We start from the raw sequence: 16,444 nt of genomic DNA, 5'->3' as shown, positions 1-16,444 counted from the left end.
AATTTTGGCACCTTTTCTACTGTTGGATATACACTGTATTTACATTTCTATGCGAGCATGTGTTAGTCTTTTTAGCCACTTTCCACAAAACTAACTGGTTTGGGGATTTACGATCGATGATACTTACCTGTCTCCCCACACCACATCTGCACTTTCCTATCTACCTAACTACACACTGGAACGTTTTAGCATGCGCCCTCGCTCCCTGGGCACCGCCCACTTAAACCTCCTTCCAAAGCTAGGTTCAGGAAGAACGCTACGCATTTTCATCAGCAAAATTTGCTTCAACACTTTAATTGTTTTTTTTTTACGTTGAATCGATGTTACATTGAAATCAATTTGAAATCAAATCAAGCATCAGATAATTTTACCAAACCTGTGAAGGAGGAAATATTTGAGCCCCAGTAGCTTTTGACACATGTCCCCATAGCAACAGTCTGCAAACAAGTGCATGCTGGGATAGGAAACCATAACAGGCCAAGATCGATTCCAAATTTTTAACTGCCAGAATAGACGTGACTTTTTCGACTGCACCGTGAAAATATAACGACTTACCATCCTGAGTAGATGACAATTTGGTCCACACGGGTTTGTTCCTTGTTTAAATTCTTTATTCTTTGGCTTGGTCTGACTAGGGGTAGGACGATACGCTGAAGGGTAAAAACAAATGGAAAACATAATTAAGAAACATACCATACCTCTTTTAACATTACATGTAGTGTTTGTTGTTTCAAGTTGAAAACCTTTAATAATAATAATAAGTAATAATAATTAACAGTTCTTTTATAGCGCAACTTACAATTAAGTCTTGCCCCGCTGTACTTAACCCTGGTCATTGGTAACTTGTCACACCTACACACCAAAGTGTGCACAATTCAAACAATCTCTCCTGGGGCACCACAGTGCACCACAGCCACGTGTGCCCTGGAAGACTTCCCATAGGGTGCAGCCACAAACCGGCGCACGCAACTATATTTACAAGTCACCTCGCAAGTCCCCATTCATACACCTGGGTGAAGAGAGGCAATGAAGATAAAGTGCCTTGCCCCAAGGACACAACACAATGATCTGGCCAGGGCTCGAACCTATAATCCTTAGATCACAAGTCCAGTGCCTTAACCACTTGACCACAATGCCCAAACGCCCAAACCTTTGAATCCTGATCCATTATTATTTTCCTCGATCCATGTGTGATGTCGGTGTTTAGTGGCCAAGTAATAAAGCTACAACCAGACAGTGCCAAATTCCCAGTCAAAAATGCAACTTTATAGTCCTACATACAAAAGATCTCTCTTCTCATTGTTGGAACTTGGTCTTTAAAAATAATGATGTTATATCGCGACAGTTTTCCTGCCAGGAGACGGTGATACTATGATTGACAGAGCCGTTTGGTTAAATTTGCCGACTTGCCCGGTTTGCCGGTTTGCGGTCTGGCCCCGCTTCTGTTACAGTCGTTTGGACAACATGGCAACAGACTCGAGGGCGTCACGGTAAGTTTGTTTAGAGCATCATTTTTCGAGCAGATCTATATAAATGAATTTAACTTACGATGAAGGAAACAGTCGTATTTGTAACATCTTCTGCAAAAGAGGGTATGGAAGGAATGCATAGTCTGTTCTCTGGGCACGGATTTGGTGTTTGGTCCGTCGATGTTGGGAGTGGATTCCGGGGGTAGCACGCCGGCTTCCTTCTTTTTGGTGAGAGTCCAGAACCTAGTGAGAAATAAATGAATCAAATAATCACTTTTATTTATGCAGGTTTATACTATCCCTGTTCCGAGGCTCAAAGCTCACCGGCGTCACCGACATACGTCTCGACAGGTAACACGTGATGGGAAGGAATGGACATGGCCTTATCGAAAGATGAGGGAGGGACAGGTTGTACTCATGGTGGAGGTCGAGTTATATTCAACAGGGAGAAATAACACTGAGGTGGATATAAAACAGTCTACCAAAAATGTAAATATGTGGAGTAATTTATTTTGCAGGAAGGATCATATTTTTTGAAGATATATTTACTTTTTTATGAGCAGGAAACTTATATAAACCTCAAATGTGTTACACAAACTGTGAACAATAATTTATTCCCTGTGAGTAAAGTTTTTTTTATCTGGCATCTGCTTATATTCGCATCACACTGTGGCATCGTGAGCCAGGTCCCCCTTTTCTAAGTCTTCATTTAAAAGTCGGATTTACATTATTCTCCATCCCATATATTTTGGCTCACTAATTGGGCCCGGGACCCAGGGCTGTATCGACCTCTGACCTAGCTCTCTTCCGGGTCTGGCACCAAATGTCAAAAACCATACATACAGTTTAATTTTGCTATTTTGCACAGGGAACTGTTTCTGCAAAATTCAAATGACATCGGGTTTTCATTCGATCAAAAATCCTACCGTTTTTGCAACTCTTCGATGCTCCCCCTGTCTGGAAATATACTTGAGATGGCTTGAAAGACTCTAGGACTAGGAGTGGAGGTACCTTTGACATCTAAAGAAAAGTAATATTTGAAACAAATTAATGATGTCCGCAGCATTCATGAAGAGACACACTTACAAAGCAGTAACCCCCCCCACAAAAAAAAAACTTTCAAATTTTATCACGATAGTTCAAGAGACTACAAACAAACTGGTTTTATATCAGATATTATAAATGACAAAACTTTGTATTAACTGATTGAGAAGCATAACTTTAGTCACTACATGTACAAACAAACCGGCTGTTTTGTAAGAAACCTACATTGGTAGCATTCAGGTTTCAAAGTTGGACTAAAAATTGTCTACTTCTGATGATACGAGTTACGCACTCCAGATATATAACATATGCAGTCAATCAAAGTTTCACTTAAAGGATTGGTTGTAAAAGCTCGGCTTTTTTGCAGTCTCCTCCCCTACAATTGTGCTTATAGGAACATTTGTTCTTTTAATTTGAAAAACAACCCCTCTAACTTCAGCATACATCCAATACCAGAATGTCCTCCTTCACAAGTTCATACTTTAAAAATACAGTACACTGCAATGCCAAGACTTTATGAGGTCACATCTCAAGCATTGCAGGATATGTTGAACAAACATCTCATGTGATCTCACATCAGATATACATAAGTGAACTCACCATGAGGTACTTCAATGTAATATGCAGTCAAGACCTCATGAAGTTAATCGTCAAACATATAACACTGAGAGATACCACGAGGTACTTGCATGGTAATGCACAGCCAAGACCTCATGAGGTACTTAAAACACACAATATAGTACATCAAGACTTCATGAGGTTTATTGTGAGATTTATCCAGAGAAATACATCGTGAGGTACTTACATTATACATAGCACGTGAAGACCTCATGCGGTACTTAATAAACACAAAAATAGTACATCAAGACCTGATGATGAGGTTTATCGCGAGATTCATCCTGCACATGCATGCGCTAGAGAAATACATCGTGAGGTACCTACATTTTACGTAGCACATGAAGACCTCATGAGGTTACACGTATGAACCATACATCCCCCCATTAAGGTACCACTGTATGTTGACTTTACAACCTAACCCAAGCTTAAAAGTCCAGCCCATCAAACACTTCCTGATACTCCAAACCGCCCGTTAAAATTTCTCCATAAATAAAAAAGTTTCCATTATAATGATGCTATGGTGCTATGCATTCTGAACTCCTCAACTCACTTGTAAAATCTTCTACCTTGTTTTTTTTCTTTTTTTCTTTTTTCCAATTTAACAATAACACCTTTTTTTCTTTTTCCACCTATACTGTAATTGATGTGAAAAACATCCAAAGCCCTCTGACGAAAGCAGTAGCTGGAAACGGTGACACAGAACAGAACGAGACAGGCTGTCGTCCGATTTCTGTCCACAAATCTGAATCAATCGTTTGTTTCATGCGGTGAATGAGGAGGGCGTCGTCAGCAAATTTATCGTCTCTCATCTACAGAGCGATGACAGACTCCAGACGTCTCTCTCTCCTCTCGTTCTCTCTCTTTTCTCCCCATCTCCTCTGTTTTTCTCTTTTACTACTTTTGTTTTTCTTTTCTCTTTTTTATTCTTTTTAGTTTTTTCAAAGTCAAATTTGAACAAAAATCTTCTATCCCTTAATTAGAAACAGGCAAAACCAATTAATCATTAAAAACCATGATCCTTAAAAAGGAAAGCCTTTTACCTTCGTCAGTTTCGAAAGAGAAAGTAATTTTTCAAATTCTCTTTCTTTCTTCCTTTTTTTTTCCCGTAGTGTTTTTGTGGATGAACGCTTGAATCCTTCTATTTTTAGCCCTTCTCATGACTGCATGTATTGCAAAAATAGCTCAACTTTTACTTTATTGGAAAGGAAAGTCTCACACTTTGTGGACTTTTCCAACCTGCTGTATACTCCTTTGAAAATATTTCTCTCAAGAAATTGATCTTACAATTTTAATATCAGGTTAGGGTCATGCCTTTTTAATAAATATGCTACTCTAGACCCCAAAGTGCTTTTTCTAAAAAAAAAAACAACATGTCACCAAATAATGCTTCAAGCTTTTTTTTGGAGAGCCAGCAATCAACATTTCTCCACCAAAACAAGTCACAGGCAACACTTGGGTTTGCATCTCCTACATATAAATGAAAGACTATCTCTCTGGCTAACATTAAACATCTGTCGTGTGGCTACTGTCACAACTCATGCAGTGCTGTTTTGTATTTTCCCTGGCTGGGAGGCGACTCTTCCACACCTCATATGAAGTTTAATACCTTTTAAAGAAGTTCTCACGAAAATTTCCACCAATGTTTCTAATACTAACAACTAAGCAAAGGAGGTGACACTAATATATCGGCAAAATTCCCAAAGAGAAACACATGTATAGTTAAGGGTATAACTGGCTACAATTCTCGCAACCGCTACCGGTGACCCGAATAGGCCAAACCGGGAACTACTGTAAATCCCACCTCGCTCACTACCCACCCACCCCCCCTGCCCCCACAAAATAATTCCCAAATTGCAAAGGTTACTTATCACACCGGTCTGTACATCTGACAAACACCTAGAACAAAACAGTGAATGCCTAGATGTCTAGATGGCTGTGGGGCTGGGGGAAATTCAAATAGATAACAAATACCACAGAAGAGAAACCCACACCCAGTGTCGGAAAACACCACTGCCTATCGCTGCGGGCGTACAGTTCTGAAGAGGGTCATCGTTTCACTCTGGGCACGGTACAACAAGAGTGCAGAGGTTGTGAGGAGACAGGTCAAGTGAGGAGGCGAAGAAGAATATCTGAGTTTCTCACCGATGTTGCCGAGGCTTCTTTGATGTTCCCTGTCGGCGGCGTCGACACCTTTCACTAACGCCACGAAGATGTCGTCATCGATGAATGCGCTGTCTGCGAATGAGAGAAGGACGATGCATAAAATAATTAGAATGGACAGAAAGCAATCGTGCGAACTGTCGTCGTTTAACGACGATGAAGATTTCAAGCTGGAATGGTTTAAATGCCCACTCCCCATGGGATTGACTTATTATAATCAACGATGCAATCCGACAATCAGTTAGCTCGTAAAACCGCACCGCATAATTCAAGCTGTCTGTACGGTTTGTCTTTGAGTGAACTGATGGAAGCATAATTAATGTAAAGAAAGAAATGCAATGCAAAAAGAAAAGAAATGCAAAAAAGAAATGAAAAGAGAAGAAAAGAAAATAGGCTTTTTTTAGCAGGTTGGAAAGAAAATTGAAATATCCTTGACCTTTTATTTCAAAATAAAGAATAACATATTTAATTGCATATTTAACTTTTACTTGGCATCTTGTTGCGTTTGCACCTCATCTAGAACTTAACATAAAAATGCTATGTTAAAATAGGCAGAAGAACTTTGATTTGTTGCTATAATTTATTGTTCACAGACAATTTTTCACTGTCAGACGATGGCATGGGTTAAAAATAGTTGGATTGTAATAATTGCATTTTCTTATTCTTGCTACAAAAACAGTGAGGCGACAATGTTGGTAATAATTTTTGCGAGGCGGTCCATAAAACCCAACGAGGCAGTCACCTCACAAAATGAATACCAGGGGAAACCCTGTTATGCTACAGTACATGTAACCAATATCATTCACTGAACAAACTTTCTTGTGTCGTTATGTTCATATCGTCGACATTTTCATTATTTTCTGTCTTCGACAAGGCCTGGGGTTGGGTGGGGGGAGGGGGGAAGCTACCTCTCAGGACCGGGATCAACCACACACCATCACATGCACACCTGTTTGTATTGAATAGTTAAAATGGATGAGAGTTGGTATATAATCATTTCAATGCTACATGCCCACCTGTACCACCCTCTGGTAAACACCCTGAGACACACCCTGATGACCACATGATTATAATTAGTATTTCTCAGGCCTTTGTCATTTAAAGAATACCAGGCTTTGCTTAAAGATCGCACTCCTCAAAAGAAATCTAATGGGTGCTGTACAGGTGTGCAAAGAAGTCACACTGGTGAAGATAGTTAGGTGTGCTGTTTAGATTTGGTTTTTGATGTATTTGGTGTGTAATGTTTTTATCGAGTAGAGTACAATGATATGGTATGCTGGCGCGCAGGTATCACCAGACCACTGAGGCTGACCGTGTGATCATTCGTCCGTAAACTTGGGCCACTTCAGAGCAGTGGTGTAGTTAATACCATGTTTTGACATTTTATGCAAATAATTGCTTTTAATTACAGGCCATTTCAAGGGTATGTAAATAACACATGTAAGACCAATTTAAAGCATGGGGTGAGATGATACATTAAAACAGAATTTTTTTTTTTAATTCTTCATTTCCTGTTTTAATTTTGGTTGCTTTGTTTGTTTGTGTGAAAATTCCACTTCTCGCAGTCATTTTTTATGTGTGTGATTCCAATCGCATGCCTCAACAGACAAGGGCTGAATATTTCTTTAAGAACCAGTCTCCTCGACGCTAAGTTACTGTCATAATTCGTTTACCTTCTGTTTCCGAATTGATCAAACCCTCTACCAATGACGTAAGATGACATAATCCATCATCTGAGGAAAGTCGAGCCAAAGTGACTATGACACCATTATGAATGAATGACAAGGCTATCCATGGATCAAATGTATTAAATCAAAAGTCGAAACAAATAATGGGCAAAAAAAAAAAGACATTTCTTTTGGCGTATTTTCTTTGAAGACGCACCTTTTTCACCATGTACCTTCCCATCATAGTTTTTGATGAGTTCCTCGATAAATTGGCCGTCTTGCTCCAGGACTTCATCTCCCATGTACGGGATATTATGTAAGACGGTTTCGTCCTCGACCTAAAATCGATGACGTAAAGAAAGAAAAACTTGTTAAAAAACTTGAAGACAATCCAAACCATTGTAGGTTACATCATCTTCACTTGAAATGGATCATTTCAAAAATATCAACAACAAAAAATTAAAGAGATAATCTTAACTTGGACATGATTCATTTACTGTAGTGTTTGGTTGGTAAGTTTGCCAAATAGTTAGCAGACGACTTGAAAAAAAAAATTATTAATCGATTAATCAAAGTCAAAACCAATTCACAGGAAAATATATGTACAGTAAGAAGACCTGTTTGTAACCTTTCCATGAACCAAAGGGGAAAAAATAAAAACATATGCAAAAAAAACCCCAAAAAACAAGATATTCAATCTAGAGATTCTAGTTTCCTTCAGAAAAATATATTTAATTTTTTCTACAAAAACTGCATTTACTGTAGTGTTTGGTTGCTAAGTTTGCAACAGAATTTACCAAATAGTTAGCAGATAACTTGAAAACATTATTCATTACTCCATCCATAATTCAAACCAATTCACAGGAAAATATATATGAGAAGACCTTTTTGTAACCTTTCTATGAACCAAATGGGGGGAAAAAATGTTTGCAAAAAAAAAAAAAAAAAAAAAACTAAATTAAAAAAATCTAATACACACAGACACCAAAATAACTTTTGGTTGGTATTTGGCCAAATTTCTCAGAAATTCATCGAAAATATCAGTTTTATGTAATTATGTGCAATCATCGAGAACTAACGAGATTGGAAGATTTGTCGCACTTTGAAATTAATAGCGAACCGCCACTTAAAACAATACTCTGTGGGACGCGCTTCGATCATCAAAGGACGCAACTACTTGCAACCTTAACGAGCAAACGAGGCACACATCAAATCTGTCTGGGAATATTGCTTTTGTTTTTACCCCAGCTCTGTATACGTAATTATTAAGCGATACACTCTGAGTACATTTCATGGCATTTTAAAAAAATTCTGAGAATTGCCAGATCGCATTTACGTGTCTACGAAAATATTCGAGAAAACGACGTCTGATTAGTATGATACTGCTTTACTTTGCTTGGACACCTAGTAAATCTTAACGGCAGATACTCTCTTTCCAATTTAGAGGCTCCCAACGGGGTTTTGTCTCCTTTTGGAAAGGAATTCACAGAAATAAAAGTCGATTGGTTGGTTTAATATACAGCATTACACAGCTGTTAAATAAATGTGCAGTTTCCATGGTAACAACCAAAATGTCATCGGTTCATTGAAAGACCTTTCAGAATGCACAAACATAAATAATTGTGGTAATCCTACGGTGGTGATCCCCCACCCTCAAACAAGCCCCCCCCACCCACAGGCAAGTTTTACTGCCGTTCTGTATTTGAATTAGCTACAACAAAATATGTACCAATGCCTATCGATATCAGCTACAAAGGAACTTACAAATACTGTACATTTTACATCTTTCTATCCTTTTGTGAATATACACATTATTAAGAAAATATGAAATTGTTTCTAGTCTGCAAAATATTTCTTATTAATATCAATTACATGTTAAAAACTTTGACATGAACCTACGCATAATTTAAATACCAGACGCTGTACAAATTGATGGGATTTCAATCAAGGCAATCCACCCACAGATGATAATCTCCAGCACTTGAAGTGAGCTAAATAAAGTGACACAATAACATGCTAGATATATGCTAAAATGGCCAACACAAAGTTCCAAATGTAACATTCCCCCTTTCTTTCTTTCTTCTACACATTGTATGACACATCTGGACATCTTTGTTCTGTTATTTTCTTTCTTTCTCTTTAGGGTTACTAGCTTTGATAAACATCTTATGTTTTTTCTAGTATCCTGTATATACCATTACTGCACTGTTTTTGTATGTCTATGTATATGCGAAATGTATTGACTGAACTGAACTGAAATTACAAATTTTCAATTTTTAGCCACTAAAATGAAGTTTCCACTTTCTATACATCAGTCTTTTTCTTCTTAAATTCATCTCAAATTTTTATGTTTATGTACATGACTAAAAATGTCTACTGGCAAAAACAAAAGCATGTGCCTTTTTTTTCCCCAACTGGGAAATTGATTTGCATAAGAGCAAAGAGTCTTCACTGAATTTTAATACTATCAATGCTTGGAATTTTTTACACTTCTTTTTGCTTCATGGTATACTGCCTGTAACAGCTTTCTACACACACAGTAATGTACAGTAGCAATCACTGTGCGTTTGCCTTTCCCCTCTCTCCTTTCGTAACGTCTGTCATAACACGTCCCGACGTCGCCCATAAATCGAGACATTATTTTTGGATAGATTTAAGAGTCACTTTTGAAAGGCAAATTTAAAGTACTCTCTGAGAGAGATTTGAAGAGATCTGTCGCAGTCCACTTTAACTGACATTACCGATGTCACAAATACATCAGAAATGAAATAGCGACGAGTTCTCAAGAGGAGAAAGTAACGTCACTCTCGGCATTTTAAAACAACTTCAGGCAGGGCTCTGCGACTGGACTGACCAAAGAGCATCTTCTAATAAGCCTTGGATTACCGAGCAGAGATCATATTTTTTATGGCTGCCGCTTCTTAATGGGCCATACATCAGTCAACCTTGTAAGTTGGTTTTACTGATATTAATCTCGCATAACAGAAAATTCATCAAACTCAAATGGATAGAAAATCTCACAAAAAGGACTTGTAGCCAATATAAAGGAAGAAAAATGAAAGAAAGAAAGAAACAGCAGTACTATCAGTAAAGCTTTCACTTTCATTTATGAAAAAAAATATCACAAATCAATTTTTTTTTAAAGATAATTGGAAGCTATAAATCAGCTAATAACTATTCTTCTTTGACATGACGGAACTTGTTGGCAAGGGTCACAATGACAGCTTGAAAATGGCGAACCAAAAACAGATATTTTCTAATGGTAACACCAATATGTAAAAAAAAAAGAATATTTGCTCTGGCCCTAAGACAATGGTTTTTTGTCAGTGCAGTAAGCAATAAGAGAGGAGGAAAGTCTAAGCCAGGGAAGGGGATTTAAAAAAAATCTCATACTCCAGGAAGGATGCTTGCAGTCACAAGTTCTACCAATGAAACTAAAACAAGTAATCAATTTAATGGTGGAAAAAAAATGCAAAATTCATGTACTTTAAGTGACGATGTCTCCCCCAAACCAAAGTTTTTTGTTATTTAGTAGAGAGCTCTGTGTTTTAGAGAGATGTTCTTCAATAACCACTTCTACGAAACATTTAATATGGAAGGTGAAACGATTGCTTTATATGTCTCCTTCAAACTGTTATGACATCCACTCAACAAAACCCACGGCTTGATCTGTGTTCCCTCCTTTGGATGACGGACAGATACTTGAGGGCACAGACGCAGCGAGCTCCCTTCAAGACTACGACTCGCGGCAAGCATTACTTTTCGAGGTGTGAAGACAACATACATACCGACGTGATAATTTATGCAAAGTCGGAACGTGGGATGTCACGATCTAGCAAGTTTCGTGTTATTAACGATGATGCGAACCGGTATTATGCTAGATGCTGCCAAGTAATAACATAGTGCCTGTGGGGATTCACATATATATATGTAAAAGATACAAAAACCTAAAAAAAGATAATTCAAAAATGTCACACTGCAACCTGACATCAAACAGATGGAACACTTTGAAAAGGAAAAAAAAAACTTGCTTGATTAGTTACAAAAGCAAAGACTAGTCTATACAGGTGACAGCAGGTAAAGGTATGGTGTGTTTCAAGTGACACAGCTGTCCCTTACAGGGGTGCTCTGAGGTGGCAGACAAGTTCGACACTTTGATAGGAAACTAAAAACAGTCCATATTGCTGGGATTAAAACAAACAAAAACAAAAACCAAACCAAAAGACAACTCTACAGATTAATTAGTCCCAAACTCAGAGACTTGGTTGCTCAAATGGATATTCTGGTTGCAAATTTGCAAAATTGAAGAAGAAAAGGGAAAAAAATCCACAACGATGGCTCTTCAATGTTCGTACTGTCACCCTACTGAAACCATGGTTTCATTTAAAGGGATGCTTCATTGTTAAACTAAAATATCAAAAGAAAATTTCTAGTAGCTATCTTTGAAGCTCTACCTTAAATTATTTCCTCCCTTTAGAAACAGTTGTCTAAATGGGTGGTTATCTGGTGGCAGACAATATGAAGGGTATAGGCAAGGCCCCCAAAAATTTTCCACATAAATACTTAAATATGTCATCTCAAAGTCAGGGTTCCTAACTCTGTAAAGAATAATTATTAGAGGGGTAACCTGTAAAGAAACGAACAATGTTTTGAACAGGAATGATGTACAATCAAGCGTGCAGTAGCTTGATAAATGAAACTTTTTTTGTTGTTAATGCAACAATTAATTTTCATGCTGCACAAAAGATTCTGTATTGGATGAAATGTGTTCAATTTGAGTGAATAAATGACTGCCACAGAATAAATGGTATCTAGTTTTTGTGTGAATAGTAAACAAACTTGGTCAGAGTGAGCAAGACCAACACATCTCAACTCAAAAAAATGCAGCAAAGGGGGACTCTGGAGGGGGGGGGGCAAAGTGGTACTTGATTTTGGAAACCAGAACCTTCCATACGATTCATTGACAAAGGTCTCCCTGTCATAATCTTGGTGGTAAATATAGGTACACTGTCCTTGACGATAAACTTATCTTTCCTGGATAAAATCCTTCAATCCACAAAAATGTCACTTATCATCTGTGATGTTATATGGAAATAATCCTGTGTCCAACTCTTAGAGTCAAAGTAATAAAGACACTTTTTCAATTTACCCCATACTCAGTACATTCGTTTATGTGTGATATTCTCATTCAAAATCTGTTGAAACTTTTCGAATAGCTCTCTTCGTTTCCAAGATATACACATTTAAAGTGTTTATAAATCTGGGAAAACTCACTAAATATGTGCAAACTATGACGTGAAGTGTTGCACTCATGATCAAAATTTCTTATGTGAGTCTATAAAAAGTTAACCCCTAAGTATACAAGCCCACGTATATCATTTGAATAATGTTATGTGCCTCCTTTCAGAGAAGACAATAACATATTTCAACGAATCGCCTAAGGCCACAAACCTGTGGCTCAGTGTCCTTGAAACAACGGTTGTGGAAACAAAGGGATAACGTAACAGAAAATTAGGCAGTCACTCCCTGTACATCATCAATGTGCATAATTAGCTAATGTTTATTCATACATAAAAAAACGAGAATGAGAAAAGACTTGTAAAATGGATCGATCTTTGATGGATTTTGACGAGAGTTGCAGCTATTTTCGTGGTTTCTAATACCTGTTAGAGTGATTAGGACAATGTCGTTCATAAGTGTCCGTAACAACCTGTACACATAACAGGGATGCCAGCAGGGATTGCCCTTAGGGCCTGCAAGTTGTGGGGACTTGGATGTTCCAAAGACTATCTTAGCTAATGTAGGGAACTTTATGAAAATCCAGAGAAAAATTTTCGGTATAGGCTCCAATTTGCGTATGCTACAGTGTGTTAGGATAATAGTTAGAAATTCGCGGAAAAGCTGATGCCTGTTTCAACTGGGACGGAAAGATCGTGTGGAGGCGGAACCAAATGTCAAAATCTGGAAAAAAGCCGGAATTCCGGCTATTTGCCGGAATTCTGGCCTCCCTGACATAAACACATCATTGTGTAATTTACTTTAACAAAGACATCAAGCATTGGACTCAGAGACTTTTCTGTTGTATAGTTAGGGAGCAAGTACACCTATTAACTTCATAACTGGTGCAATTATCTAGGAGAGTGTGTTAGGTTGGTAGACTGCAAGATTTCTCATTTTTAAAAGAATTTGGCACGTTGTGGTAAAATTGTTTTAAAGAATGGACACGAGTTGTTTCATGTTGATCCAAACATGGTTATACTTACCGTAAAGTTATGTCAGACAGTAAGGGCACAAGTGCATATATATACTCATTAATTGACACTTGGCGCAGATAGATCTACAGTAGGAGGGTTTTGTAAAGTGGATCAATGATTTTGAAAAGCGATCGATAGGTTAATTGGTCAAAGCGGTCGCAAAATGCCGAGTCCCAATTTCTGGCACTCACCATAAAGTTCTGTTGTAGGGGAGCCCATGTGTACACAGTACGTACACCTTCTACTGCATTCAAGGTGTAGAGTGGAGCCGTCTGGACCAACGCTGTTGGATTTCCAACTTGAATCGAGCACTGAGAATTATGGAAAAATACGGTCATTTTTTTTTTTTAGATCTGCATATTGCAGTGAAAATAGCCATTCAAGGGGGTGGGGGTGAGGGGGTGGGGGAGGAGGAACCTGAATATACTTTTAATTAAAATGACTAATTATTCCACCAAAAATCGCACCAGGAATGATCAAAATATGGCATTCTAAGGGTCACCAAAATATCAATCCTCAATATGAGTAAACCTGTGGGACACTGGATGAAAGAAGTAATTCACAAATTCAGGAATATTCCAACGGTCGTAACCACGGAGATCACTTATTTAAATTGAAGGCTCTCTTCAAACTAGCTGTGATTAATTCATGACCTGTATGGTTAGAAGATGAAAAGATGCTACCCAAGGAAAAGTAACAAACATTACGTCCGATTTCATTTTTTATTTAATACCCTCTGAAACCAAGGTATCTGGTATACCTGAAAGTAGCTGGCCTGCAAGAGCCTTGACCATTATTTCCAACAATGCACAGACGATAGCAGAATTTACACACACCAACAATTTAGCATTATTTTGTCATGTAATCCATATTAACTTTATCACGGCCAAAGTTTGTACACACAAACAACAATAACAACAACAAAAAAGGGAGAGAAGTTGGGAGACATTAGCAGGTCCAAAATGTTTTTCTTTTTACTTCTTTCAGGAAGGACCCATTTTTATTTCATGTTACCATAAATATTGTACCTTCCTCATTGCCGGCAACTGGTCAAATGTCGACGTGGTTCTGATGGACTGGAATGGCTGCTCCTTCAAGGATTGCTCCATCCCACTGACCGATGCTTCCAGCTTCCGTCGATTGCTGCTCCAAACATTCTATGAGAAGGGAAATCAAATAAACATTGGTTCACATTACACTCGATGTGTAAAACAAGCCCACCAGGGAGTGCTATCTCTGTACGTCGAGCAGAATACATTTAGCAGTTTTTGCGCCACTATATTTACCTCCTTTGAATGCTGACAATATGTGGTTTGTGGGTGCAGTGTATACATGCCATATGTCTCAGACTTTTCACGATCAACATTTAACACTTTCTGCCTCTGTTGGCAGAAAGACTCGAAAGTCCACACTGATATTAGTAGAAATGTTTACCATTTGGCCACGAGAAAAGTGTACAATTCATCGCATCGACACTTAAAAGCTCTGCAACAGATAAGTTTTTCATAAAAATTTTAGGCAAAACTTGTCATAAATTTCTTACCCTTATTTCCTCCGCTCGCTTGTATCTTCTAGCTTGCTTCAGGTGCATGTACTCCGAACGGACTTTCTTTTTCAAGTCGAACGGCTTATTCTTTTCCAGCTTCTCTGGAGTGGAGTGTCTCGAGCTTGGACCTCCACTTCTGGTAGATGCCATGCTGATACTATTCTGCCTGAAGGATAGTTCAAAATTTCCAAATCCCAATCAGATAGACATTATCACTGAATGTCTAAAATATATAAGGTTGGAAATCTTTACAAATGGTTTGAACATGGGAATATTCAGTCTTTGTGAGAATTCACCATGTACACAAGATGAAAAAAACATAATAAAACAGGAAAAAAGGAGAAATCTACATCACGAGAGTGTTTGACTTTTTGTTTTGAAGTACGTTATATGCTTTTTGCCTTGCAAACAATATGAACCAAAAATGTTCAACCCTGACCATGTAAACAAATTCAAATCCAAGCTCTGGTGACCAATTTCTCCAGAAAATGAATTGGTATAAGTCAACCAACATTAATTTTGAATGAACGACGGTGTAATATGTAAATGTTTAACTTCTCTGCTCACAATTAGTCAAGCCTGGGTTAATCATGGAATATACCATTATATAATATTAGGTTGCTAGAATTATTTCAGAAAGAAATTACAGTAGCCTACATGTGAATTCATGGTCTAACTATAAATCGAATATTTTTGACTTATCAAAACAATAATTTTTTCACTTACAAATGCTGGCTATACTGAGGAAATTTCACAAATACTGACCAAGGCTAAGGTTAATGGTATATACCATTAGTTACTAGGCCTAGCCTAGACTGAGTAGTCTAGGCACCTACATAGGCCAAGGCCTTGTTTTACCGGCAAAAAGACAACCCTTTATGAAGAAAAGTTGAAAAATGTTCAATTTGAGTCACAACAACAGTGATGTCAAAGTTTGGTTCACTATACCCTCAGGATACTGTATGTATTGTAGCCTGTCGTTGGCTTTCCCTAACAAAGTAGGCTAGGGTTAGTTTACATCTGTCTAGCATGCTGTTGAATGCTCTCTTAAGTGTTTGTCAGTGTTTTTTTTTACTTTTAATACAGTAAGTGTATACTTGTAATACAGTAAGTGTTATTTTGGGAACTGGGAGTTTGACAAGTCGGAGGCTTCATTACACTAGACCTATAGGCCTAGGCTAGCCTAACTCATGCTTATTTTTTAAGCGTAACGTTACTCGTTAGGTTCGTTTCGAAAAGTACTTAGCACGAGTAGGCATTAGACATTAGAAAACAGATAAACATATCTTTATATAGATGAAGCCTAGTGTAATTATTCTGCCTTACCTTGTCGGTTGTTTGACCAATGTTTTTCTTTAGGCCTTGCTCTCACACTTCATTATTTTCATATGTGTTTTATTGTCTTTCGACTGCACTGCTCGTAGAGAGTCTTCACAACACTGATCTAACACAACAGGATGCGTGCACATTGTTGTTCAAATATAAATTGCACGTAAGGAACGGGTTGCACGAAAAAGTGGCGCGAATTAAATGTGGCCATACGTAGGTAATAGAAATCCCCTTTGTTTATGAACAATGTATTTCCATGAGCATGCCCGTCTCCAGTAGTGAAAGCGAAATTGGCCATTGACAAACTAATAGAAACTGGTGTGTGAACTACCAAATAGTACAACATTTATTTGATTA

The 16,444-nt window shown here is 37.9% G+C and overlaps 1 protein-coding gene across 1 annotated transcript in view; it reads right to left on the bottom strand.

Annotated features, from left to right (window-relative positions):
- LOC139964555 (histone-lysine N-methyltransferase EZH2-like) overlaps nt 1–16,241 on the bottom strand; it is a 33,396-nt gene extending 17,155 nt beyond the window's left edge. The window contains exons 1-9 of the mRNA XM_071966231.1: nt 16,085–16,241; nt 14,756–14,924; nt 14,241–14,369; nt 13,404–13,523; nt 7,176–7,296; nt 5,274–5,366; nt 2,396–2,489; nt 1,549–1,712; nt 556–650 (exon numbers count right to left, since the gene is read on the bottom strand). Coding sequence (XP_071822332.1) covers nt 556–650; nt 1,549–1,712; nt 2,396–2,489; nt 5,274–5,366; nt 7,176–7,296; nt 13,404–13,523; nt 14,241–14,369; nt 14,756–14,908 — 969 coding nt within the window. The 5' untranslated portion in view covers nt 14,909–14,924; nt 16,085–16,241. The remainder of the gene's footprint in view (nt 1–555; nt 651–1,548; nt 1,713–2,395; nt 2,490–5,273; nt 5,367–7,175; nt 7,297–13,403; nt 13,524–14,240; nt 14,370–14,755; nt 14,925–16,084) is intronic.
- Between the last annotated feature and the right edge of the window lie 203 nt (nt 16,242–16,444).

The sequence above is a fragment of the Apostichopus japonicus genome, chromosome 23 (assembly GCF_037975245.1).
Source record: "Apostichopus japonicus isolate 1M-3 chromosome 23, ASM3797524v1, whole genome shotgun sequence".
NCBI classification, from domain to species: Eukaryota; Metazoa; Echinodermata; class Holothuroidea; order Aspidochirotida; family Stichopodidae; genus Apostichopus; species Apostichopus japonicus.
The sequence above is the reverse complement of the archived record's forward strand: the minus strand, read 5'-3'. Positions and strand labels throughout refer to the sequence as shown.